General features: G+C 47.9%; 1 protein-coding gene across 2 annotated transcripts in view; it reads left to right on the top strand.

Annotated features, from left to right (window-relative positions):
• The window catches only part of PLCL1 (phospholipase C like 1 (inactive)), a 196,225-nt gene that overhangs the window by 152,893 nt on the left and 19,876 nt on the right, over positions 1 to 23,456 (top strand). For both annotated transcript variants that reach the window (XM_053361477.1, XM_053361485.1), the window contains exons 3-5: positions 3,096 to 3,299; positions 14,585 to 14,660; positions 22,352 to 22,461. In XM_053361477.1, coding sequence (XP_053217452.1) covers positions 3,096 to 3,299; positions 14,585 to 14,660; positions 22,352 to 22,461 — 390 coding nt within the window. The remainder of the gene's footprint in view (positions 1 to 3,095; positions 3,300 to 14,584; positions 14,661 to 22,351; positions 22,462 to 23,456) is intronic.

Below are 23,456 nucleotides of genomic sequence, written 5' to 3'. Positions count from 1 at the left end.
AGCTGATTTAATTATATCTAAAAGCGGTGTTTTTGTAAATTCCTGTTGGGAACTGGTTTGTAAATATGCTTGTACAGAAAAAGAGAGAAAAAAGCCCTACTCAAAACGAGAAATGTTAGTATAGCCAAATGATGGAGAGTTGCTCTTTCACTTTTATAGACTATAATTACTTTCATACGCACAGATGTTCCATTCATTTTCTATCCTGCTTGGATTACAATGGTATGTAGCAGAATGCAGGTTCAGTGCCAATTTGTATAATTTGGGATTGATGGGATTCAGGTGGCCTTTGGAGCAACGCAGTGTCTGTAATGGAATTTTGTACTCTCTCCAAATCTGCTACTGCTGAACTTGATAAGCAACAAAATGGTTTGTGGCAGCCGAAGAGGTTTAGGCGGCGACTAAACACATGTGTAATGGATAATAATTCAAATTAGGTTGCTACAAGGTTCATACTGCATCACACAGCATCCTTCAGTTCCCTTGTGCTTGGGAGAGAGTCTACTGCTGTAATGTTGAACGTTTGATTGGTTTGTTCATTCCTTTGCTTCCTGGGAGTAGGGTGCTGCTGCTTATGGGGCTGGGGATGAAGAGGGAAGGTGGATGCAGTGCTGGCGAAACTCACCTCTTTCTCTCCTGGTAAGTGGAAGCAACCCCACTTCTAGGAAGCTAGTGTTGTGGCTTCATGCCCAGTAGGGGTGAGCTAGATCTGGGAGGGAGTTGCACCTCTTTTCCTCAGTGCTTTTTCGGAGCTATCTTTCTCAGTGCATGAAAAGGAACTGATAGGGCATATATATATATATATATATATATATATATATATATATATATATATATAAATAATATTTTATTAGGTTTTAACAAGAAAAAAGGTTACAGAATCAACAAAAAAAGAAAAATAAACACCAGAAAAATGCAAAAACCAAAAATTCAACACAAAAAACAAGAAAAAAATAAAAATAAAGATCCCTGCTTTCAATTTCTACCATTCTTTTACTTATTTTCCTGACTTCCTCTCACCTCCCTCTTTGTATTCCATTTAAAAATTTATTCAGCAAATTCATACCCTCTTATCTTACCCTTAATTATGTATCCCCATATAATATTACTTCATCTTTTCATTTATAATCAAACCATTCTTGCAAATTCTTATTTCGCCTTATTACTCCAACCACTTCATTTTTGCATTAATTTCATTAATTTTATCTTTTAACCTTTCCTGATAGGGCATATATAATGTCCAGCTTTCTGGAAGAGTTCCCTGAAGGAAATAAATGGCTTCTCCTATAGGCTTCTTGGGTGCTAGCATACCAAGGTGTATATATCCCAGGTTTCCTTAAAAGGTAAAGGACCCCTGACAGTTAAGTCCAGTCGCAGACGACTCTGGGGTTGCGGCGCTCATCTCGCTTTACAGGCCGAGGGAGCCGTCATTTGTCCGCAGACAGTTTTCTGGGTCACGTGGCCAGCATGACTAAGCCGCTTCTGGTGCAACGGAACAACAAAACCAGAACAGCGCATGGAAACACCATTTACCTTCCCGCCGGAACAGTACCTATTTATATACTTGCACTTTGACGTCCTTTCGAACTGCTAGGGTGGCAGGAGCTGGGACCGAGCAACAGGAGCTCACCCTGTTGCGGGGATTTGAACTGCCAACCTTCTGATCTGCAAGCCCAAGAGGCTCAGTGGTTTAGACCACAGCGCCACCTGAGTCCCCCAGGTTTGCTTAATGCCTGCTTAAAATGGAAAATTGGTTTTCATTTGTGTATTCTTCTGGTATGACTTGTAAACTGACTCCTTATGCAATGTGTCAGTCAGAGGATGCAGCTGTGCCACGATGGAAGCTTGCGTCCTTTATTGAATGCTGACAAGTCTTCTGCCTTTAACTATAGCCTGAAAATATAGGTTAAAAATACCGGGCACACATTACTATTCAGTGAGACATTAAATACACCCTGACTCTAGTTTTGAGTATTTCAGGAAAATCAAGCAGATACCTTTCTATTTTTGGCTTAAAAAGAAACACAAGAGAAATATTTTAAGGCTCATTCATATGAGCACACATTTTAGGAGACAGTTCATTAAGAAAAAAAGCAAACTTGAATGCTGATAAAAATAGAATAAAATAGAGCTCAGTCTATTGCATGTTCTTGAAGAAAATTAAGCCTTGAAATCTTCTCGAGATCCCTAAGCAGGCTTGAAATCAGCATCTGATAAGTTTACAGAAATGGTGGAGCCCATGGTTCTCAGAGGGCCCTCAGCTCCTGCTTATGGCTTCCTGTTTAAAAAGTTTCCAGCATTCAAAAGAGAAGCACCAAATGATTAAGTTGCAACCGCTGTGATTTCCATTTCCCTGGAATGCCTCTGGGGCTCTGATGTCGGACTGAGAGGCTTCCTGGGGAAATTAAGATGGCAGTTTCTCACCTGGCATTCTTTTGGCAAGCTGGGTAGCATGTTGCTGCCCCACTCAGCAGAGTATGGGGGGGCTCACTAGGACACCATAGCAGGTCCCCTCAAACCTGGCACCAGCCCTGTCTCTAAGAACCACTTCACGTATTTACAGAAATACACTTCCATGGGAAGCTTATGAAGCTGCTGTGATGTACAAAATTTGATGCCCCCCCCCGGCCCTTGTGCCACCTTCCCAAAACTGGGTGAGTGAGGTGCTGGTTTTTGGGAAGAAGGCACGAGGCTCTGGCACCGTTCTTGAGCCCTCCCTGCGTCCTTCCCAAAACTGGGCAAGCACTAACTAGGCTTTGGGAAAGAGGTGGGTGGACTCTAGGACCCTGTCAGAGCCCTCCTGCCTCCTTCTCAAAGCAAGTGGTTACTAAGTTTTGGGTCGGAGGCATTAGATTAGGTGCCTGTGTGGGGGAACCAGTTGTGCTGCTCTAAATCCGCCTCTGACACACCCACCACTAGCATACAGTCCTCAAATAGGTGGTGAACCTTCAGTGTAATCCTCAGGCCAAAAAAGTTGGCCATCGCTGTTCTAAAGAGTCCAGTGTTCCTCATTACAGTCACAGTTAGCTCTATAAAATAAATTGGAATGATTCCCTGCCGTAAGTATAAACTGATGCTTTTATTTTCCTCAACAGAATGCAATTGTGTCTCTTAAAGAGCTTTGTGGACTCCCACCAATTACCAATCTGAAGCAGTGCATTTTGACCTTGTCCTCACGCCTTATGAACAGCGACAATGTTCCCTCAGTGGCCCTCTGTATGAAAGACAACTTCCCCTACCTAGAACCTTTGGGGACATTGACGGATGTGCAGAAGAAGGTTCTAGCGGCATACGACCTGGTATGGTGTGGTTTTTTTGGTTGTTGTTGTTATCTGGTTTATATTGGAAATAACACGAGCCACCTTTGTTTCTCGGAGATTTTCATATTGGCTTATGCCTTGTGTTTCCCCAAACTCAACTTGTTTATAACGAATTTATATAAAAATAAACATCAGCACCAAGCCTTTTAAGAAGATCAATGCCTTTCTCTGTGTAGCATCTTCTACCTTTCCCAAAGAGGATAGAGGAGTCTCTTGACAACCACTGGTCTGAATTGGTATCTGTCCTGTTATATATTGTAGGATACAAAATGGGTTTAATGTTTTCCACTTGGAAATAAGTATTTTCCCCCCAGTTGCTAGAAGCGCCAGATAACCATGTTAGTACACAAATGGGGCAATAGATGTGTGAGAAGGTAGCATAATTAGTTAATTAATTAATTGAACTTATTAATCACTTTTTTAACAAAACAAACTCAAAGTGACTTACAACAATAAATCAATTAAACATAAATTTAACCAGGATAATAATAATAAAAAAGAGGAAAATCTAAAACGCATTCATCTTTTCAAAAGGCAGGACTAAAAGGTCCCGCTCACTGAAGGAGGCCACGGATAATTAAAAGGGAAAGGCCTAGCAGAAAAGAAATGTTTTTGCCTGATGCTAAAAAAGATATTCAATGGTGGCGACATGCGACTCTCCCTGGGGAGTAGGCCTGGGTGATATATTGATATATCGCCCAGGGCAGACCGTGATGGTGGTTTCACTCAGTGGTATATCGCTAGTGAAACCGTTACCGCTCTTGAGTCCCTCCAGCGCCTGCAGCCGGCCGCTGGAGACAGAGGGACTCAGAGCTGCGGCGGTTTCATCAGCGATATACCGCTGAGTGAAACCACTATTGCAGTCTGCCCCTCATGCCAGCACAGAGTGAGAATCTAGCTGCATCAGCCAGGCTCCGATACAGCTTGTTCCTCCCTCCTTTTCTATAAACTGCTTGGCTGAGGAGTGCATGGCTGCCCTCACCTCAGCCAAGCCGTTTTGCGGAGCCCCCAACTTGCCACTGGCTCGCACTGGCTCTTGAGGTTAGCTGTGTAGTTCTTAGGCTTAGGAACTTGAGCCAGTATATGGTAGGATTTTAGTGGGTATTATTACTGAGGTCCAGCGCCGAGGGCCTTCTGGTGGTTCCCTCACTGCGAGAAGCAAAGCTACAGGGAACCAGGAAGAGGGCCTTCTCGGTAGTGGCGCCCACCCTGTGGAATGCCCTCCCATCAGATGTCAAAGAGATAAATTACCTGACATTCAGAAGACAACTTAAGGCAGTCCTGTTTAGGGAAGTTTTTAATGTGTGACATTTTAATGTATTTTTAATCTTTGTTGGAATCCGCCCAGAGTGGCTGGGGAATAATATTATTATTAAGATTTGTATACCATCCTATATCCACAGATCTCAGGGTGATTCACAGGATAAAATCACAATATAAAAACAGAAAATACATAATCAAAATAAAAACAAGAACAACCCAATAATCCGGATTCCTGAATTTAAGAGACATGTACCTGAATATGGAAATGATGGTATTGATACCTGGGTTAGGGTGTAAATCTTTTAATAGGTGTCCTTTAAAATCAGTGACCCACGGATCTTGCAGCTTGATTCAGTGCAGGTTAAGTCAGAAGTTAGCCCCATATTGTTCAGTGGGGTCGACTGACTTGTAAATAGCATGTAGAGAACTGTAGCCTAATGATGTATTTGCTTGAAAGTAAACCACAACAACAGAAATTGAAAGTAAACCACACCAACAGAAATTGGTTTTGTTTCTGAGCAAAACTCATATTGGATTGGACTGCAAGTGTGTGTGTGTGTGTGTGTGTGTGTAATTTATCATTAAATACATTATAATACACTTTCTGAGTGATTGAGATATGTGTTGTCAGGGCTACCCTAGGTCCCAGCTCACAAAGGACCAACGCTGCTTCGTTGTTAAGTATAAAAGTCTTTATTGAAGTTCAGTTTCACTTCCAGAGCCGCAGCGCGCAGCCCCACGTCTAAAGTGTCAGACCACTGATGCTCCGTCTGAGTCTCCTCCCCCCTGACACCAATTTAAGATCCTAGCCTTGCTCCACCTTCTCCGCTGCTCCTTCCTCCTCTGGGTCCGCCTGCCCGCCGGGGTTCCGCCCTTTCTAGCCTCTTCTCCCGCTGATTCCCCTGAGCCTTCTCCCTCCCTCCGGCGGGCTTTAGGAGCTGGTTCCCCATCTGGGTCTCCTGCTGTTCCGTGCGCCTGCACATTTGAACTTGGCGCGCGCGCCCAGCCAGCAGCTTTCCTCCTGACCGTTTCACTGCTGCTGCCACTGCTTCCCCCTTCGGGGGGGCTAGCTGCAACTGACCTCCCTTCCGTTCCCCCACTCTCCGATGGAGGCGTGGTCAGCCCTGACTCCCTCTCTGGAGGAGACGCTGGCCCTGACACATGTGACTCCTCCCCCCCACTATGCTCTGGTGGGGAAACTGGTCCCGATCCTCCACTGCTGCTTTGGGGTTCCCCTCTGGCTCCTTGTTTCTGGTGCGTCCCCCCTGGGACCCCCCTTGCCCTGACCATCGGCGCCCCCTTCTGGGAATCTTCTGATTAGCTGGAGAAGCTCATGGAATCTCTCGGGCCACTGTCATACTCCCCTACGCTGCCCTCAGATTCTTCCCCTTCGCTCTCCCAATCCTCTCTCCCCAGTGCTCCTGCTCCTGATTCCCTGACATCCATCCCCCCCTCGAAGCCCCCCTTCCCCCCTCCCCCTCTTCGGGTGTGGGTTCCGGGTGCTCCAGTCCTGTGGGTGTGAGTGCGGGATACCATTCTTCCCCCCTGGTGTGTAGCCGGTCCACTGGATCCGGCCCAACCGCAACGGGCTCGTCGACGTCGATTTCCTCTGCTTCCATCTCTCTGCTGATGTGCTCGAATCCAGGATCCTCCCCCAACACGTCCATGTCCTCCCCTCCCCCGGGTACCTCTGGTGAGACTGCTTGCAAAGGTCCCCGCAGCAGCTCCCTGTGCCACCCCACCTCCAGTTGAGTGTCCCACCAATAGGAGCGGTCTGTGGCAAACCCCGAGAGAGACCCCTCCGAGGAGCTAGTGTCCGGCGTCATCTCTTCAGCTGATGAAAAACCCTGGAACTTACTGGCTGACAGTGTGGGTGTGAAGAGCCAGTCGTCGAAATACTCTGCCGGCATAGGTCTGTGTGGGACGAGTGCATGGAACTCGTCTTTAAGATAGTGCTCCTCCACGGCATAGCACGGTACCCACCTGTTGGCACTGGCTGGAGTACCTTCCCTGGCGAGGAGGTATTCCACCCCCTCTTCCCCCCACCTCGAGTCCAAAATCTCCGTGACCTCGTTGAGTGGCGTCGCCCTCCGTGACCCCTCCCTCTTCGGAGATTCACTAAGTGTGTCTGGCGCGTTCCCTGTCGCCTGAAACCTGTGGGGTTCCCTGTAGGGTGTGAGCACTGACCTATGAAAGACTGGGTGCATTCTGGAGCCCTCCGGGAGTGTCAACCGGAAGGCCACTGGATTGATTTGTGCCGCGACCTGGTAAGGTCCCAGCTGCTTGTGCTTGAGCTTCCTCTTAGCTAGCGTCCTGGCCGGCACTGCCTGGGCTGCTAACCAGACCCAGTCCCCCACCTGGATGTCCTCCCCGACCCTCCTGTGCTTGTCTGCCTGCATTTTGTAGGCGTGTTTCGCCAGTTCCAATTGCCGTCGGAGTTGCTCGTGGACCTCCTGTAACTCTGCTGCTAAGTGCTCTGCTCCCCTTGGCTCCCCCTCCCCCTTCGTCTCTAACCCCGGGAAAGTTCTGGGATGCCGCCCATTATTGGCGAAGAACGGTGTCACTCCCGTAGACCCGTGCTTCGTGTTGTTGTAGGCAAACTCGGCCAGCGGTAGGTAGTCCACCCAGGTCGAGGGTTGTTGATTGGCGTAGCATCGCAGGTACTGCTGCATGATGGCGTTGACCCTCTCCGCTTGTCCATTGGTCTGCGGGTGTCGTGCCGACGCTAAGTTGATCTTGACGTTCAGGATGCCCAGCAGCTTCTGCCAGAAGCTCGAGACGAATTGGCGACCCCGGTCGGACAGGATGGACCGCGGCAAGCCGTGAGCTTTGAACACGTGGTCTATGAACAGCTTGGCAGTCTGTTCCGCTGTGGCCACCTTCGCGCACGGAATAAAGTGCGCCATCTTGGTGAACATGTCTACGACCACGAGCACTGCTGTTTTGCCTCGCGAGCTGGGCAGATCTGTGACAAAGTCCAGGGCCACTCTCTCCCACGGTTCGAGCGGCGTCTGTAGGGGTTCTAGTAGACCCGCCGGCTTCCTGTGTACTGGCTTGGCCCTTTGGCAGGTGTCACACCTGGAGACGTAATCCGCGACTTCTCCCCTCACCTTGGGCCACCAAAAGTCTCTGGTTACTAATTCCGCCGTTTTGTCTTTGCCGAAGTGCCCAGCGCTGGGCGCGTCATGTAGCTGCTGCAAGACTTTCGCGCGGAGGTCGTCTCCGGGCACGTAGAGAGCCCCTTTGCGGATGAGCAGTCCGTCTCGTATCTGGAACTCGTCGTCCTTCGCTGTGCCTTTTCGCACCTCCTCCATCTTGGATTGTGCGAACGAATCCGTCTGCAGCGCTCGACGCACCGCGTCCAGGTCCACGGCAGCTGAAGCGCACGCCCACGCTTTCAGTGCGAAAATGTGCTTGGCCGCCACCGGCGCCGCTTCCTCGAGATACTGCGGCTTCCTGGATAGTGCATCCGCCATGACGTTGTTGTCTCCCGGGATGTATTCTATCCGGAAATCGAAATCCGCAAAGAACTCCGCCCAGCGGATGTGTCTCTGGTTCAGGAACCGCGCCGTGCGCCAGTACTCCAGGTTCTTATGGTCCGTGCGGACTTGCACTGTGTGTCTGGCTCCAACGAGGAAGTGCCGCCACGCCTTGAAAGCTGCATGAATGGCCAGCAACTCCCTGTCCCAGATGGTGTAGTTCTGTTCCGCCTTGCTGAGTTTCCTGGAGTAGAATGCGCACGGCCTCCATTCCCCTTGCGGATCTTGCTGCAACAGGACGGCCCCCACCGCTCTGTCCGAGGCGTCCGTCTCAACCCTCATTGGTCTGCTGGGGTTTACATGTAGCAGCTGTTCTTCGGACGCGAAGAGACGCTTGAGTCTCCGAAAGGACTGCTCCGCCTGGTCCGTCCAGGTGAACTTCTTCTTCTTGGAGCTGAGAGTGTCCGTGATGGCCGCCGTCTCCATCGCGAACCCTTTGATGAACTTGCGATAAAAGTTGGCGAAACCGACGAACTTCTGGACCTCCTTCCGATTGCGCGGGCTCTTCCAGTCCAACACCGCGCGGACCTTGGCGCTGTCCATGGCGAGTCCCTTGTCGGACAGCTTGTAGCCCAGAAAATCCACCTCCGTCATGTCGAACTGGCACTTCTCTAGTTTGGCGTAAAGTCTGTGCTCCCGTAGCCTCTGCAGGACCTCCTTGACGTCCCTCTCGTGAGCCTCCTGCGATTCCGAGAAGATCAGGATGTCGTCCAGGAAGCAGACGCACTTCTTGTAGAGGAGTCCCGCTAACACGTGATGCATGAAAGCTTGGAAGGTATGGGAGCCATTTTGTAGACCAAAAGGCATTACGCGATATTCATAGGTGCCTAAAGGTGTAAACATGGCTGTCTTCCACTCATCGCCCTCCCGCATGCGTATAAGGTTGTACGCCCCTCGTAGATCCAACTTGGTGAAGATCCGTCCCTTCCTCACCGTCGCGAGCAGGTCGTCGATCTTGGGCATGGGGAATGCTGCGGGCTTTGTTTTGGAATTTATGGTCCTATAATCAACTATGAGTCTCCGTTGGGGCGTGTCCTTCTTCTTCACGAAAAACACGGGACTGCCCCCCACTGCTTTAGATTCTTGGATGAACCCCCGCTTCAAGTTGTGATCTATGAACTCCCTGAGTTCTTGCAGTTCATCTTCAGACATGGAATACAGTTTCCCAGTCGGCAGCGTCGCTCCCGGCAGGAGGTCAATCTTGCAGTCATAAGGCCTGTGGGGAGGCAGCTTATCCGCTTCCCTCTCGCAGAAGACCTCCAAAAACTCCTTGTACTTGTTGGGTACCGCTTGCACCATGCCTAGGTGTAGCTGCGGTTCATCCTCTTGCCCCTCCTCCTCCTGGTAGCTTCCTGCCATCGACCGTGACGACGTTTAGGGGCATCGTGGCTGGCATGAGTGCTATGCGATGTTGCTTGATAAAGTCCACTCCAATAAAGTCTGCGTTGCTCCCAGAGTCAATGGTTATTGGTACTTGCATGGTGTGCCCATTAGGCAACTGGAGCGATGCGGTGAGTTGCACCACTGGTTTGGGTGGGAGGGGGTCTGTGGGCTGTAAAATCTCTGGGGACTGCTTCACTGACTTGCCTGGTTGGGCCCCAGTGGCTCTGTTTCCAACCAGGCTTCTTCTTCCCCCTGCAGCTGTTTCGGCTGCTCACCTGTTCCCTTTACTGTTGCTGAGGCTGCAGTGTGCTTCTGGAGCCTCTGGGGACACTCTTTGGCCATGTGCTGTGCACTGTCGCAGATGTAACACTTCCTGGTCCCTCTAGGAGCCTTCGCCTTGACTGCTCCCGGTGTTTGGGCCCTGCTGGCAGTCTGAGCCCTGGCACCACCAATCTCCATCGGCTCTTCTCCCCTTCCCAAAGGAGGCATGGACAGCGCCCGCCCCGCCTCTCTGGGTAAGAAAGGGGTTGTCCTGGCTGGGGTGCTTGCCTTACGTCCTTCCTCCCTGCTCCAAGGGCGTCCTTCCAGGCGCACACCAATCGCCAACGCTCTTTGGGCAACTTCTTGGGTACTTTGGGGTCGTTCCCCTCTTGCCAGCTCATCTTTCACCTCTCCACTTAGCCCCTCCCAGAACAGGTCTCTGACAGCAATAGAGTCCTTCTCCCAGCCCAGCACGTCCAGTAAGGCAAAAAAGCGCGAGTGATATTGCCTCACCGTCGCTTTCCCTTGCTGTAGTCCATGCATTTCCCTCCGAGCAATATCTACATCTACCGTAGATTTAAAGCAAGCGTCCATAGCTTTGATAAATGCATCGGAATCTTTGAGGGCGGGGTCTTTTTCGCGCCACAAATTCCGCAGCCACGCTTTTGCTTCCCCATGCAAATGAGTGATTATGAAGCCCACCTTCTCTTCCTCATCTCTAAAGTCTTTCCGAAGCAAATTGAGCGCGTAAACCACGTCAGCTCTGAAGTTAGGGTATTGCTGCAGGTTCCCATCGAAGTGGGCTACTAGGCTGCCCCCCCTCTTCCCGAGGCCAACTCCCTCCGGTTTGGGTCCTGGCAGCCCCTCTTTCCCCCAACGGTCCCACCTGGCCTGCAGATCCCGGCAGAGCGCTACTGCTTCTTCTTCTCTTTTCCTGGATGCTGCTACTTCTGCGTAAAGCGTCGTGACTGCTTCTTGCAGTTCTTTCACCTGGCTCTCTGTAGTCATCTTTGCCTATCTTCGTGAGCTCGCAAAACACCAAGTCTTGCCCCTCGCTGCACCAACTCACGCTGCGAGGTTTTTATACGGGACGGAGCATACTGTCAGGGCTACCCTAGGTCCCAGCTCACAAAGGACCAACGCTGCTTCGTTGTTAAGTATAAAAGTCTTTATTGAAGTTCAGTTTCACTTCCAGAGCCGCAGCGCGCAGCCCCACGTCTAAAGTGTCAGACCACTGATGCTCCGTCTGAGTCTCCTCCCCCCTGACACCAATTTAAGATCCTAGCCTTGCTCCACCTTCTCCGCTGCTCCTTCCTCCTCTGGGTCCGCCTGCCCGCCGGGGTTCCGCCCTTTCTAGCCTCTTCTCCCGCTGATTCCCCTGAGCCTTCTCCCTCCCTCCGGCGGGCTTTAGGAGCTGGTTCCCCATCCGGGTCTCCTGCTGTTCCGCGCGCCTGCACATTTGAACTTGGCGCGCGCGCCCAGCCAGCAGCTTTCCTCCTGACCGTTTCACTGCTGCTGCCACTGCTTCCCCCTTCGGGGGGGCTAGCTGCAACTGACCTCCCTTCCGTTCCCCCACTCTCCGATGGAGGCGTGGTCAGCCCTGACTCCCTCTCTGGAGGAGACGCTGGCCCTGACACATGTGACTCCCCCCCCCCACTATGCTCTGGTGGGGAAACTGGTCCCGATCCTCCACTGCTGCTTTGGGGTTCCCCTCTGGCTCCTTGTTTCTGGTGCGTCCCCCCTGGGACCCCCCTTGCCCTGACCATCGGCGCCCCCTTCTGGGAATCTTCTGATTCGCTGGAGAAGCTCATGGAATCTCTCGGGCCACTGTCATACTCCCCTACGCTGCCCTCAGATTCTTCCCCTTCGCTCTCCCAATCCTCTCTCCCCAGTGCTCCTGCTCCTGATTCCCTGACATGTGTGTATTTGTAAAGTAGTCATGTGAATACATTTTTGAAGGAAATTCGTCTACGTGGCAGTGTGTGTTCAGTGGTGCATGAAATGCTCCGATATTTCACACAAAGCAGATGCAGTTGCTCAGAGACCCTTAGTAATTATCTTTCTAACAATTAACTGCTTGTTTTATTGGCTTTATCCCGTATAAACAGACAAAGAGCGTTTGTCTGATTCTCATTTTTCTTTCTCTTGACAACTATATGCCCCACAACTGATGGCTGCCATGCCGCCTTTAGAACTGGATATACAAGTCACCTTAAGTCAAAATGCTTGAACTGTAAACTGATCTTTGTTTTTATTTAATAATCCCATATACAGTCTTGCCGACAGACCATTGGATTAAATGGTCTAGTGCAGGTGCGGCAAATCTTTTTTGGAGTGAGGGCCACCTTTTGGGGGCCAAAGTGTGAAAGTTGGGTATGGTATTTTTTAGAGGGACACATTATTGGTGAGGTGGGGGGGGGGTCACAAAAACCTTTCGACATCACAGAATCACATCAAGGGGTATGTGGGAGTAATCAATAAATAAATATATGGGCCGGATTCAACTAACACAGTGCAGTAGTGAAAGATAGCCTAATGGGGCTTCCCCCCTCTCCTTCTGCCCCCTGTACTAGGGAGATTGTTTTGTCTGGCAAGCAGAAATGCTTGCAGTGATGTAACAATCAAATTAGTGTGACATTGAATGCCACCCTGTAAGAGAGAGAGAGAGTCTATATGTATACGTATGTTGTTGTTTAGTCGTTTAGTTGTGTCCGACTCTTTGTGACCCCATGTACCAGAGCACGCCAGGCACTCCTGTCTTCCACTGCCTCCTGCAGTTTGGTCAAACTCATGCTGGTAGCTTCGAGAACACTTTCCCAACATCAGGGTCTTCTCCAGGGAGTCTTCTCTTCTCATGAGGTGGCCAAAGTATTGGAGCCTCAGCTTCAGGATCTGTCCTACCAGTGAGCACTCAGGGCTGATTTCCTTAAGAATGGAGAGGTTTGATCTTCTTGCAGTCCATGGGACTCTCAAGAGTCTCCTCCAGCACCATAATTCAAAATCATCAATTCTTCGGCGATCTATATCTTTATCTATATCACCTATATCTATATCTATCTATAAGCTACACACACACAGAGATATGTAGTCAACTTTTGGGTGCCACAGAAAAACCTTTCAGTAGGTCTGCTCTGGGTAAAAGTTCCTCATTATGAAAGTGTTGGGGTTTGGGTTGTAAAACTTCACACAATGCACATTGCTTTTGCTTTGATGTCTGCTGGGTTGTGTTTGCATGGAATGTCACTAGGCAAGAATTGGGGATGCCTTTTAGATGTTTAAAGGAGTGCACTGTCCACTTTCCCTCCCATTAACTGCATAATTTAATAAACATTCTTTAAGGGTTACTTTTGTTTTGTTTTTTGGTATTCACAGTTATTTGAGATTTTGTGCCTCCCCACCGTGCAAACTCAGTACCGGTGCTTCCATTCAGCATTATTTAAAAAGGAGTCAAAGTGTAGCATGACTCCCCCTCCCCCATGAAGTACTGTGAAGCTTGATTTTTTTTTTTTAACTTTACCTATGATTAATTCATATAATTAATCATATAGTTAAAGCCATGGTTTTCCCAGTAGTGATGTATGGAAGTGAGAGCTGGACCATAAAGAAGGCTGATCGCCGAAGAATTGATGCTTTTGAATTATGGTGCTGGAGAAGACTCTTGAGAGTCCCATGGACTGCAAGAAGATCAAACCTATTCATTCTGAAGGAAATCAGCCCTGAGTGCTCACTGGAAGGACAGATCCTGAAGCTGAGGCTCCAGTACTTTGGCCACCTCATGAGAAGAGAAGACTCCCTGGAAAAGACCCTGATGTTGGGAAAGATGGAGGGCACAAGGAGAAGGGGACGACAGAGGACGAGATGGTTGGATAGTGTTTTCGAGGTTACCAGCATGAGTTTGACCAAACTGCGGGAGGTAGTGGAGGACAGAGGTGCCTGGCGTGCTCTGGTCCATGGGGTCACGAAGAGTCGGACACGACTAAACGACTAAACAACAACAACATGATTAATTCTTTGGAGGCTCTGCACTCCAGGTCTTCTCAGTGATAAAAATCACAGTTGTCCCTGCTTTTAAATGAGAGCTGGGTGGAAACAGCATCATGTCGGCTCTCTCCTTATTCCTCATCCATTGTGTGGGAATGGGAAATGGTGGGCCCTAGACTCTTACCTTGGAGGGCACAAGGAGAAGGGGACGACAGAGAACGAGATGGCTGGACAGTGTTCTCGAAGCTACCAGCATGAGTCTGACCAAACTGCGGGAGGCAATGGAAGACAGGAGTGCCTGGCGTGTTCTGGTCCATGGGGTCACGAAGAGTCGGACACAACTAAACGACTAAACAACAAAGATTCTTACCTTACACTTGATGCTCACAAATGTGTCACCTAACAGTTGGATGACACATTTGGCAGCATCATGAATGAGATAAGACGCAGTTGATTGCTGAACACCATGGAAGTTCACGTGGAAGTCCTGCTGATTTCAGTGAAACAACTCCAAAGTTGAGTATGTGGATGATTGCAACTGGAGAGACAGCTTTGCTCATTTGGAAGTACCCAAGACATTGATGTCCTTAAGCTTGTAATTGTCTGTCTCCTGCCTTCATTTCCTCCTGACATTGTATCTTGCATTTCCCCCTGCCTGTCAAGATAATGCCTAATTGACATAAACTGTTCATTGAATCTCCCTTATCATTTTTTTTCTGTTACAAAATGGGGAGCGTTTTAGAGGAGTGAATGAATAAGGGCTTTTCGACATAGGGATTCTGGCCTGAGAGGCAAAGCTAATAAAAGCAACTTTTCTTGTTTTATTTTCCCTGACAGATGATTCAAGAAAGCAGATTCCTTATAGAAACGTCAGATGCTGTTTACGACAAGATAGTTCAGTGCCAGAAAGCAGGTAACCTTCTTTCAGTTTTAAATATACTCAAGAGACTTCCTTGGCAATAATCATCCCAAATATTTTTCCATTCTAGCTCTTGCCCATTAAGGATACAATATCCCTCCTTGCTGCATGAGGTGGGAGCAGGGTTGCGCTGATGGGGACTGGTGGGAGTTGTAGTCCAAAGATTAGGGTTCAACTGCACTGGCTATTAGTTTTGGGGCCCAATTCAAAGTGCTGGTTTTGACCTATAAAGCCTTAAACGGCTCAGGACCGCAATACCTCAAGGACTGCCTCTTTCCATATGAACCTCCCCGGACCCTGAGATTATCTTCTGAGGCCCCTCTTCAAGTGCCTCCTCCTCAAGAGGTCCAGAGGGTGGCAACACGAGAACGGGCCTTCTCTGCAGTGGCTCCCCGTCTGTGGAATGCTCTCCCCAGGGAAGTTTGCCTGGCGCCTTCATTATACACCTTTAGGTGCTAGTAAAAACGTTCCTTTTCAACCAGGCCTTTGGTTGATCTGATTGACACCCTATACCCTTTTAAAATGCTGCTCTTTTTGGGGGGTGTTATTGGGTTTTTGTTTTTATTTAGAATATATATATATATATATATATATATATATATATATATATATATATATAGTTGTTTTTATGTTGATCTTTTCTGTGAACCGCCCTGAGATCTCCGGGTACAGGGTGGTGTATAAATTCAAATAATAATACAGTGGTACCTCAGATTAAGTACTTAATTCGTTCTGGAGGTCTGTTCTTAACCTGAAACTGTTCTTAACCTGAAGCACCACTTTAGCTAATGGGGCCTCCTGCTGCTGTCGCGCCGCCAGAGCACGATTTCTGTTCTCATCCTGAAGCAAAGTTCTTAACCAGAGGTACTATTCTGGGCTAGCAGAGTCTGTAACCTGAAGCGTATGTAACCTGAAGCGTATGTAACCCGAGGTACCACTATAATAATAATAATAGTAATAATTATAATAGGGGAGGCTGTAATTGGGAAGCTAGTCCAACATCATCTTCTCACAGTGACCAACCAGAATGCCCATGGGATTGTCCATTCATAGCACTGCCCCTCTCTCATTGAACAAGTCAGATATGGTCTGTAATACTGAGAGGGGACACAGAGGATTCAAGAAATTAAATGCCAAAGGAGTTTAAAAAGGAACGTTCGGAAAATGGCAGGGCAGATTTTTCCACATCATGAAAGGTGGCACGAGTGCTCCCATACCCCCAGGGCTCCTGTGGTAACTTTAGAGACCCATGTGGTGGTGTAGTGGGGGACCAGCACTGCGCTCCTTGTTTCAGAACACATCACATCACTGGAATTTAGCAGAGGGGAAGTGGCATGGAGAGCTCAGGACTGTGCTAGCACGGCATGGCCGAGCCAATCTGATACTCTTGCCAAATACTCTTGCTAAAAAAGCCAATGCAATTCTGGGCTGCATCAATAGGAGTATAGCATCTAGATCAAGGGAAGTAATAGTGCCACTGTATTCTGCTCTGGTCAGACCTCACTTGGAGTACTGTGTCCAGTTCTGGGCACCACAGTTCAAGGAGGACACTGACAAACTGGAACGTGTCCAGAGGAGGGCAACCAAAATGGTCAAAGGCCTGGAAACGATGCCTTATGAGGAACGGCTAAGGGAGCTGGGCATGTTTAGCCTGGAGAAGAGGAGGTTAAGGGGTGATATGATAGCCATGTTCAAATATATAAAAGGATGTCACATAGAGGAGGGAGAAAGGTTGTTTTCTGCTGCTCCAGAGAAGCGGACACGGAGCAATGGATCCAAACTGCAGGAAAGAAGATTCCACCTAAACATTAGGAAGAACTTCCTTACAGTAAGAGCTGTCCGACAGTGGAATTTGCTGCCAAGGAGTGTGGTGGAGTCTCCTTCTTTGGAGGTCTTTAAGCAGAGGCTTGACAACCATATGTCAGGAGTGCTCTGATGGTGTTTCCTGCTTGGCAGGGGGTTGGACTCGATGGCCCTTGTGGTCTCTTCCAACTCTATGATTCTATGATTCTATGATTCATTGCTCAACTGGCAGGAGCAATCCACACCTCCCCGTTCCCCTTCTCGCTCTGGGAAGTGCCAGCGACGGGCTGCTCTCCGAAGCCGGGAGAACAGCGGTGCCCCAAGTACTACTGTGTTGTGCAGGAGGAAAAACCTCTGAAATAGTATCCGAATGTGTAAAAGCAGCTACTTAAGCTGTGCATTTTAAGCCCCCACCCTCCCTACAAGCATGCACTAAGGTCTCTTTCACTGAAATCAATGAGACGGGAGCATTTAACTACGGCTGTTTGATCCATTATCCTTGCATTGAACTAATTGTCCGGAAAGGTACAGCTTTTTATGATGGCAGAAAATACAGTCATAAAATAAGTGGGCAGGGTGCGGGATTGCTTTTGTCAGACAGGCATCCTAGGATTGGTAAATGGTTATGGTGGTTGTCACTTTGTCTACAAATGGGAGGGCTTACAGAGCAAGGCTTTTAACTAATGCCACAAGTTCTGGGTAAATTTACGTTAAAAAAGAAAACATCAAAATTACTTGCAGTAAACTCCATACATCCTGACGTGTGATATTTGACGTATGATATTCTTTCTGGAAGGGGGTGACTTGTGATTACGCTGAGATGAACAGCCTGCGGTTTTTCATAAGCACAAGCTCCACTTGTGCATGGTGGGCCAGTTCTGGATCCAGCTCTTTGTCGGGATTCAGTTCCCCATCCCTGCCGTAATATGGCCATCAGTGCAAACTTTCCCAGGGCAGCTCATAACCTGCATCTCCCATACAAGTTTATCTTCTTGCTCCAGACTCAAAACCCCTGGAGCAAAGCAGAGCACAAGACAATGTAGGTTATATGATCTGTCTTGGGGAAGTATGTATTGATGGTTGTATTCAAGAATAACAGCAGTCCAAAATGAAACATGTGCACAATAATATTATACAGTAGCCCATAGAACATGTTATAATCTCAAAGTATGATATCCTAGAGAGAACATCTTCCGGCCTTAAAGCATCCTATCCATATCACAGCGCCTTATTCAATTCGTTTAAAGTTTCATTGTCAAAATCATTGATTGTAAGAAGAAGAAATAGAACAAGGTCGGCTGTGTGATCCTTAAATTTCAAACATATGAGCATCATAAGAATAAAACCAATTTAATTGGATATTTTTCCAGCTGGAAGAAAATGTGTTTATTTTCATTGTTTCTAAACCTCTTTTCAGGTTTTTTTGTGTGTGTGTGTTTGTATTGTTTTTGAAACAATTTTCTCCGTTTTTATGATATGACTGAAAATCGCCTTGAGACATGTGTTAAATGCGATTCATAAATGAATAATAAATTTGGTGGGTGGGATAGCAGTCTGATTGGCGTTTAACAGCTGGTGTAGTACACATTCATTTCTTGCGTTCTGAGTTATAGAGGAAAATCCAAAGGGTTCTGTGGATTGCTCTCTAATCCAGGCATCCCCAAACTCGGCCCTCCAGCTGTTTTGGGACTACAATTCCCATCATCCCTGACCAGTGGTCCTGTTAGCTAGGGATGATGGGAGTTGTAGTCCCAAAACAGCTGGAGGGCCGAGTTTGGGGATGCCTGCTCTAATCCCTCAGCCTCACACCCAATGCCTTAGGTCACAAGCAATACTATTCATTCATTCATTCATTCATTCATTCATTCATTTGAAATGTTTATAGCCCACTCTTGACTTGAAGGTCCCAGGGTGGGACTAAAGTACCTTCCCTCTACAACTGCAGAAGGTATTTGCTGAAGTCTTAAGGAGGAGGAGTTTTCCTTAGCATGGACTGGTTAAATAATTTTTTGAAACCATGTTGGTATTTAAATACGACAAACCATGGTGTTACTGTAGTATGAGCCAAGCAGCCTAAGTAATTTTTTCTATGAGCGTCTCTTAGCTCTGCTTTTGAATCTGACAACAAAGATTCTCACTTGGGGGTAGGGAGCCAACTGTCAAACCAAAGTGGTGAATGATTTGTTCTGCCTATTGTATCTAGATGACCCAAAGCCTTGCTCCTTCTGTGAGTGTGTGCACGCATGTCATCTGTTTTAGAGATTACCTCAATTAGAAAGTATCATCAGCTTAATTAAATTGATTTTAGAATTAATCTACCGTATTTTTCGCCCCATAGGACGCACCGCCCCATAGGACGCACCTAATTCTTTTGGGGGGGGGAATAAAGAAAAAAAAATTTTCCCTCCTCAGGCACGGGGCAGGCGCGGGGGAAGCCCGAGCTTCCCCCGACCCCAGCCCCCAGAACAGCCTGCTATCCGCAAGCCTAGGGAGCCGCGCTGGTCTCCCCAGGCTTGCGGAGAGGTGCGCGAAGCCCGGGGGCGCTCTTTAGCGCGCACCAGGCTTCGGAATGCAGGCAGCTCTGCGCTACCCTCCGGAGCCCCGTGCAGCTTCGCGCCAGGATCCGGAGGGTGGCGCGGAGCTGCAGGAAGCCCTGGAGCCCAGGCAGCTCCGCGCCACCCTCCGGAGCCCCGCGCGGCTTTGCGCCGGGATCTGGAGGGTGGCGCAGAGCTGCAGGAAGCCCGGGAAAGCCTGCATTCGCCCCATAGGACGCACACACATTTCCCCTTCATTTTTGGAGGGGAAAAAGTGTGTCCTATAGGGCGAAAAATACGGTAGTTAAAGCAGCACAAACCTCAGTAACAGTCTTGCTTACTTCGTTAAAACCTTGTTTAAACAGAGCTTATTCCATTTAGTAACTGGATTAATATTACTAAAGCAACTGAATGAGATGAAACCCATATAACTGAGGCTCAAATTGGTTTAACTGCATTCAATATTTTTTCCACTGACACAGCCAAATTAAGGTAATTGTGTTATTTTGCTACAGCCTATCTGCATTTAATTCTTTGCAGCTAGGTCCAAGGTCCTCTACTTGTACAAAAACATACAAACAAATAAATAAACATTTCTTTCTCTGAGAAGAACAATCACATTACTGTGCACAGGGGAATTGCCGGCAGCACAGCTAACTGGAGCTATACATCTTCATCATGATAATTCTGGTGCCTTTTCACCAGTGTGTTCTGTTTTACCAGATACACGGCATGTGGCTATGGATGCAAGCCAGAGTTGGTTGCCCTATTCACAGATGCTCATATTCCCTACCTGGAGCGTTCCCATGGCAGCATACCTTTGCCTACCAGTTGCTGGGAATCTCAGGTGGGGAGGGTGCTGTTCTGTGAGAGCAGAGTGCTGGACTAGGTGGGCCTTTGGTCTGATCCAACATGGCTCGTCTTAAGGCAGAGGAAATACCGTATTTTTCCGTGTATAACACGCCCCCATGTATAAGATGTCCCTGTTTTTGGGGGGACTCCAAATTCCAAATTAAGAAAATTGGGGGGGGGGATTGCCCAGAGTTGTTGAGCTTTTTTTGGGGGGGGGATTGCAGAAAATCGCTCATCCATCTGACCTATTCTGTCCCCTCAACGGCAGAAGCCACTAGTCATCAGGCCAATTGCCACAGCGACATCCAATCAACACCAGCCATTGCCACAGCCACCAATAACACGCCCAATAGCCGCTGACAATCTCCAGCTCGTCTTATACACAGAGAAATACGGTAACAAACAGGGGGTCTATAGGAGTACACACTGGACTGAGACCAATTTCCTCATACAGAGTGGTCCAACAGGTGCAACCCTCTTATGAGGTATTTATCATATGAATTGATGGGCGGCCATAACTCCCTTGGCCGGATTATTTATTTACTTAATAAATGTGTTAGTTGCTTTATCTTGCCCAAGGCAACCCAAAGTGGCAGACAGGCAGACAAAAAACTCCACATAGGTACATTAAAACCAAGGAGGAGATACATTAAACACCTCCCACCCACTTCTAAAAGGCCACAGATAAAGGCCAAAAGCTTCGTTTTAGAGAAAGTTTTTTGCCTGCTGCCTAAAGATATATAATGGTGATACCAGGCGAGCCTCCCTGGGAAGAGCATTCCACAAACGGGGGCCACTGCAGAAAAGACCCTTTTTTGTATTGCCACCCTCCACCCCTCTTGTGGAAGGAGAACATGAAGAAGGGTCTCAGATGATTTTTGCAGAGTCTGGCTTGGTTCATACGGGTAGAGGCAGTGCTTGAAGTATTGATGTCCTGAGCCATTTAAAGCTTTATCGGTCAAAACCAGCACTTCAAATTGGATCCGGAAACTAACTGGCATCCAGTGCAGTCAGCCATGGATTGGTGTTATATGCTCAAACCATCTTGCCCCGGCAAGCATCCTGGCCACTGAATTCTGCACCAGCTGAAGTTTCCGAGCCATCTTCAGAGGCAGCCTCCTGTTGCAATAATCATTTGTATGGGAGTGCGGTTTCCCCCACTGTTCTCACCTAAATTGCCCCAAGGAGCCTGCCTCTTCCAGTAGTGGCCCAGGGACTGCTTTGAGGTGCATGCTTTAGTGAGTATGAACCAGAACTAAATGTTAAGCTACTGCTCATGGTTAACAGTAAGCATCTCCGGGATATCCTTCCTCAAATTCCCTTTGGAATATTCTCAGGAGGAGTTGAGAAGAGGCTTGGAGAAACAATGCCTGTCGTGGTTATGTTTGTTTGTTGTTTTTGCCACTATTCCATTGCTACCTCTTTGACCATGTGGGATGTGGGTGGCGCCGTGGTCTAAACCACTGAGCCTCTTGGCTTGCCGATCAGAAGGTTGGTGGTTCGAATCCACACAATGGGGTGAGCTCCAGTTGCTTGGTCCCAGCTCCTGCCTACATAGCAGTTCAAAAGCACACCGGTGCAAGTAGATAAATAGGTACCACTGCGGCGGGAAGGTAAAAGACGTTTCCGTGCGGTCTGGTTTCTGTCACGGTGTCCCGTTGTGTCAGAAGCGGTTTAGTCACGCTGGCTACATGACCTGGAAAGCTGTCTGTGGACAAACGCTGGCTCCCTTGGCCTGAAAGCGAGATGAGCGCCAGAACCCCATAGTCACCTTTGGCTGGACTTAACCGTCCAGGGGTTCTTTACCTTTTTACCTTCATTGACCATGTGGAAACAGTATGATTCATGGATGCTTTGTTGCTATAATGAATTACTTTATTTTTCGCTCTATAAGATGCACCAGACCAAAAAACAAACCTAGTTTTTGGAAAAGGATAAAAGGAAAAAATATATTCTGAATCTCAGAAACCAGAACAGCAAGAGGGATCGCTGCGCAGTGAAAGCAGCAATCCCTCTTGCTGTTCTGGCTTCTGTGACAGCTACGCAGCCTGCATTCGCTCCATAAGACGCACACACATTTCCCCTTACTTTTTAGGAGGGAAAAAGTGAGTCTTATAGAGCAAAAAATACGGTATATATTTCTCTAATATGCAAGGCTGCATGCTTCCTCTGGTAAGAGCTCCATTGAATGCAGTGGAAATTGCTTCTGAGTAAATATGCATAGGACTGCATAACCATCCCTGTTTCGACACGCAGCCTGGGGAAAATGTCTTGGATTACATCTTCCCTGAACTTTGACCAACTTTGCTGACTGGGTCTGATGAGAGTTGTAGCCCCAAACATCTGGATGGCATGAGGAGGATGGTGTACATATACTGTGTATATAAATCCTCATGGGGCACAGTGAACCCATAAATGTGGGTTGTTGTTGTTTAAATATGTAACTGCATTTCCCTCATGTCTTGCTCTTTGTTCATGTGCCAAATATATTGTTAGGGATGGAACTGCATGAAGAGCTTCATGACCTGGGAACAAAGGAAGGCTTGAAAGGAAGGAAGCTCAGCAAAGCCATTGAGAGTTTTGCATGGGATATCACTGTGTTAAAGGTAAGTACAAAAGTGACACATTTCCTTCTCTAGAGAATCTAGGTCTGAAACTTCTGCTTACATCTAACAGGAAAAGTATATTGAATATTAACATGATGGCAGGAAAATGCTGATGTATGACAATCATAAAGAAGAGGAGCATTTCATTACATTAAGAGATTAAAGCAATCCTTCGTCAAATAAAATTTAATAAGATTGGTTGTAAGCATTTTATAGTCTGTGGAGTTCTTTGGTTTTTCTTTGGCTTCAGGGGACAGCCAAAAGTAGATTTGTCCTTTCTGTGAGACAGAATTTATTCCAGTTGCTGGGGATTGCTGTTGTGTTCTGTCCTGTTTACAAGCTTCCCTTAGGCTGGACTAGATGGGCCATTGGACTGAACCAGCTGGCTAATCTTATGTTCTTAAAATGACTACAGGTTACAGTGGTGCCTCGCAAGATGAAAAGAATCCGTTCCGCGATTCTCTTCGTCTAGCGGTTTTTTCGTCTTGCGAAGCAAGCCCATTGACAGCTTAGCGGATTAGCGCTACAGTGGTCTAGCAGCTTTCAGCGATCAGCTGTTAAGCGGCTTATCAGCGGAACAGCTGATAAGCGGCTTAGCGGCTTAGGAAAAGGGGGGGAAAGCGAAAAAACCTGCGGGGTCTCGCAAGATTTTTTCATCTTGCGAAGCAACCCCATAGGGAAATTCGTTTTGCGAAGCGCCTCCAAAACGGAAAACCCTTTCGTCTAGCGGGTTTTCCGTCTTGCGAGGCGTTCGTCTTGCGGGGCACCACTGTATATCCAAAGTAGCACTATGTCATGGTCTTTTTGGCATAAGGTTTTCTACTAGCACAGTGTGACTTGTTGTTGCTCGTCGAAAGAGTGCATGTTTTGCATGACAAAAAGATCCAGACTAAGGCTTTTTCGCTATGCACATTTACCTGGTAATAAGACCAATTGAAAACCAGTGGGACTTACTTTTGAGTTGGCATGACTAGGGTTGTCCTGTAAGTTAGTTG

Source organism: Podarcis raffonei, chromosome 1, assembly GCF_027172205.1.
Source record: "Podarcis raffonei isolate rPodRaf1 chromosome 1, rPodRaf1.pri, whole genome shotgun sequence".
NCBI lineage: Eukaryota > Metazoa > Chordata > Lepidosauria > Squamata > Lacertidae > Podarcis > Podarcis raffonei.
Note: the sequence above shows the minus strand (reverse complement) of the source record. Positions and strands in the feature narration are given on the sequence as shown.